Here is a 4,700-nt window from a genome sequence, read left to right on the forward strand (position 1 = left end):
CGTATTGATGGAATGATTCTATGATATTTATATGTACATTTTTGTGTATTGGATTTAATAAAGATTCTTAATTTTACTCATTGCGCGTGGCTCTTTTTGGTGTTTTGGAGCACACTGACATTGACCAGACATCCAAAAAAAGTACTGTCATGAAATGAACGTGAGCTTTAGAAAAAGTGTGAAGGACCTTAGATGTTTTTATCTCTTGAAGACCAACCTTTACATTGATGGCTGGAACAGATTGGGATTTGTTGAAACCCCCATAAACTGACTTTCATGAAATCTCTGATTGAGGGTACAGCTACAGAACGGCATGTCACACGACACTACAAAACGGGCTACTTGTCTCCAACTTTCTGTCACGCAACTATTTTAGAGCCGGGATTTGGCTATGAAAACATATGACCTAAAATCCAGCAGTAGTGCTTTTTATTTTACTGTGGCAGTTGCAGCATGTCCCGTGTAGCATTGCGATACCACGGACATAAATTCTATGAAATGTTGTTAGACATATTTCATGTTGGTCACCTTTAAAAGATGTGGGTGTTGAAACTGGATATGTACAGAAGTAGCATGTTGGTGTGTGTTTTTGGGTGGTGAAGCTTCCTTGTGTGGTACAAAGGGGAAGTGGATGTCCTTCACTGCCTGGAAAGCTAAGATGCCACTCATGAGAAGAAAATTAGCCTCCTCTTTCTGCTGTTGGGTTATTGTAATTTGTCTATGGAAAGGTAAGTTTCAATTTGTTTTGTGCCACAATTTGTCTCTTGGGGTCTGGTTTTTATCTTCATTATGAGACTCTGAAAATAATCCAAGAATGTGTCATGTCAGGAAAGGTAGCCAGTTATACTTATTGTTAGAAATTTCTGCATATGTTGAGGTTAGTTGATGGTTATTACAGCCACTTCCACAATCAACATGTCTAAGGGTGTATAATATTAAGTTATAAAGCACCGTCTGGCTTGTCCTATCAGGGAATTCTGAGCTATTAGACGGGATCCCTTGTTAAGAGCCCTCATCAGTTAGCCCCAGCAAAACATTTTTACTGGCACATTCCAATATTACAAACCGTGTAATACTTCATCTATCCTGTGGGGGCACTGCAGGAAAAGTAAACACTTGCCTGGTTTACTCAAAGATTACAGTTAACCTTTGGGGGTCTCAGAAGAAAGACAATCCCTAATAAGCTTATGGTCTAAGTCACTTTCAACAAACACATTATCCAAAGTGGACAGCGCCTTTATATTAAAATGTGTCTGTATTTAAAGAATGGGATATATTTTGGAGAGGATAATTGATGCATATAGATCTCTGTTTTCCCTAATACATTACTTTATCATAGATGTTTCCTGCTGTGAATCTAACAAGTCTCTTACTGTTGACGAAGGAGAAGACGTCATACTAGATGTTGGTCAGACCCACCCTCAGTTGTTTTATATCACTTGGGACTTTGAAAAGCATATCATTGCAATAACAAGGCCAGGGCAAGCACTCCAGCTGGAGAAGTATAGCTACCGTTACCCTGGAAGACTCTTCAGCTCCGATGATGGCTCTTTAATCATTACAAGGTTAATGGCCGAAGACAGACTCATCTACAGAGCAGATCAGTTTGATGTGAATTGGCACTATCTGTGTGTACAACTTTTTGACGTCAGAAAGGATGGTAAGTGGAAACAATGTAAAGTGATAATTGCCATGGGACAAGACAACTTTTATATCTAAAAACTTTCTATGAGATGTTGTGTATTGTACTAAGGGTGTACTATATTAACCCCCTTCCTCCACCTGCAGACGCCAACAGCCAGAGCTGATTCTGCAGGACAGGGAGGGGGCTTTAGATGGTCTCGTTCTAATGGGACAAATTAGACAAAATAAAAGAAGAAATAATGTGGAGGGGAGATGACCGTATACAGTAGTCATATGCCATGTCGCGTAGCCATAGCCTTGTTATATGTAGGATACACACTTTTGGTTTCACTTCATCAACATTTCTAACACTTTGTTTCTTCTGCTTATAGTGCGTGATGGCATATCCCCAAATGTTGGTAAGTGTTTTACTTGCTTCTTATATAGCATCAACAAGTTTAGTAGCAATGTACAGGGAAAATCATCCCATCAGTCCCAGACCCTAGTGGGGATCATATACATTGGGGGGATTTTTTTTAAATTATTGCATTATACTCATTTTGAGCTAATAATTATTTTTTGAATTGGTCTTTATTACAAATATGGAGACCTTTTCTCTGTACAGGGCTGAGATGCTCTAGTAGCAGCCTTTGGATTTTCTCTCTTTTCCGTCAGTCAGGGAGCTGACAAGCTCCTTATCTCTGCTTTTAAACACTCATCAAAGCTCACTCCTTATCTTACTGATAAGAATCTGGCTTAATAAGTGTTTAGGACCTCTTGAGGTTTATTAGATGACCAGCAAAAAGTGAAAGTGAAAGTAACATTTACACAGCTAGACAAACAGTTAACCCTTTGTGACAGAACAGCTCAATATTTTTTATACAGACCAATTGAAAAACTGATTTTTAGCCCACAATGAGTAAAATGCAATCATAAAAATGCGCCTCTAAAGGTGTATATAGACTTTAGGCTTGTGTTTCAATTGTTGGAAGAAGTTTTATGTTGCAAGCTTCTCTCAATTATTCATTTTAAGACATTCCCATATACTGTTTACAACATGCTACTAGTATCATACTAGCAGCCCCCCTGTAATACAGTTTGGATATGAGGTCTGTGTGTCTAGGATGCTGCTGACTTCACTAATACTCTTATATTAGTACAGTTTCCTTCCTGTACCAGTTTTCACTTCTACAGTCTGAGGAATCTTTTCTCCCTTTGCTGACAAACACTGATGGTGACTGACGTCTCCCTCCGTCCCCTGCAGAGTCTGATTGCCATGTAATATTTATCTCAGCTGATTGCTTACAATCTTAGCTCTTGTCTTTTGCTCGCAGCTGTGCAGTAGGTAAAAAAATGAAAATAACCCATCTTCTTTTCTCAATATATTACTAGATCCTGCAGAAGCCTGCAGTCCCACTAAACCAATATTTCATGACCTTGGAGAAAATGTTACTTTGCAACTCCTAAGTAATCCAAGAGTTGCAAATGTACTGTGGGACATAAATAACATCGATCATATAGCAATTACACAACCAGGTGGCATTATGTATCGCCAAGATCCCAGCTATCTGGGTAAATTGTCTGTCATGAGAGATGGATCACTAAAAATATTTAAAGTGACCACCAAAGATCAGCATGTCTACAGAGCAGAACTTTTCACAAAGGAATGGAGCCACCTCTGCCACCAACAATATGATGTCAAACTGAAAAGTAAGAACTAAATTAAAGTTTTCCATTGTAATGAGAGTTTATCTGGGTGTTCAATATGTGGATATCAGGGGGACTTCACTGAGGATTTAGGTATTTGATTGCTCTTCATTGGTACATGAGTGTTATGGTTGATTATCTGGTTTCTTATGGCATCATTGCAGCTTCCCAATGGCATGGTGGGTATCATGGTTTATTTCCAACTGTTTGTGGGTTTAATGGTTGTTTTCCATTGAGTAATTACAGCGTGATTTGTGTCCACCAGAGAAAATTATTCTTGAGGCTGAAACCCCATATCATCTAATAGTTTTTAAATCAAAGAAATAGACCCTATTGGCAACTGTGGCCAGCTTCAAATGTTTTTTCTCTCTAGACCTTTGGGGCCCACTGTGGTAACAGAGGCTGAGACCACCAGAGCATCCTCTGGTACTCTGGTGGTCCAGCCCGACATTGAATATGACTACAAAACAGGGCCACTTTTAGTATTTTTTCCAGGGCCACTCTGAATTCCCAGTCCGCCCCTGTCCACATCTCAGATTTAAATCTCTTGCAGGAAACGGGAACATGGGCAACATTGGAGATACCCTTTAATTTTCTAAATCTAATATATCAATACAAAAAATTAACATTTGTTTTTGTACATTTTCATTTTTCTCCAGATATATCTTCTCCGGAATTATCCAGTACTCATGGAGTCCAGAATCACATCCGCCTAGTCCTGTCTGCCTGTATACTTCTTACTATTCTATCTATACTGCTTTATCATTTGAAAACAGAAACATCCAGGAAACCACAGTGATTTCTTGTAATGGAGTCCTTTGAAGACCTAAAAATAGGCAATCAACTAATGTCCAAAGGATAACCAGACTGTGGGACTGATAAAAAATTGTAGAGACAACGTTAAACCAGAGGACGTCCGAATATAAGAACGCTGGATGTTGGAGATCATCTGTTATTCACTAAAAAGTTGCCGAAATTTCCACCAAAATTGTTGACAATAAACCCTTTTATCCATGGACATTGGGTTTCCTGTGCTAATTATAATCTCCCATTCAGTCTCCACACAGGAAAACACACGCTCACCTCTTCACGTTCATGTGTAATCATTCTATGCCAGGTCTATCTTTCACCCTCCTCTCACTGTGTGAAGGGCAGGAGAAAGTAAGGCTCCTGGCGTGACCTGCGCTCTGATGAGAGAATCTTTACATTAGTTGTTAGATCCCCCTCTGTTCCACATGAAATTCTGGATGTTTTACATTATATACAAATCAAAGGCCCAACGGTCTAATGAAAGGTTGTAATCGGTGCATCTGGTTCCCCCTAGAATGACCCCCCTGGAATACATAGATTACCACAAATATTTTTCCATA

The 4,700-nt window shown here is 39.2% G+C and overlaps 1 protein-coding gene across 1 annotated transcript; it reads left to right on the top strand.

Annotated features, from left to right (window-relative positions):
* Positions 1-608: 608 nt before the first annotated feature.
* Positions 609-4,327, top strand: LOC122922090. The gene is made up of 5 exons (XM_044272555.1): positions 609-728; positions 1,340-1,660; positions 2,016-2,042; positions 3,016-3,333; positions 3,990-4,327. The coding sequence occupies exons 1-5, from the start codon at positions 632-634 to the stop codon at positions 4,127-4,129; spliced, it is 903 nt and encodes a 300-aa protein (XP_044128490.1). The 5' UTR covers positions 609-631; the 3' UTR covers positions 4,130-4,327.
* The last annotated feature ends 373 nt before the right edge of the window (positions 4,328-4,700 follow it).

The sequence above is a fragment of the Bufo gargarizans genome, chromosome 11, assembly GCF_014858855.1.
Source record: "Bufo gargarizans isolate SCDJY-AF-19 chromosome 11, ASM1485885v1, whole genome shotgun sequence".
NCBI lineage: Eukaryota > Metazoa > Chordata > Amphibia > Anura > Bufonidae > Bufo > Bufo gargarizans.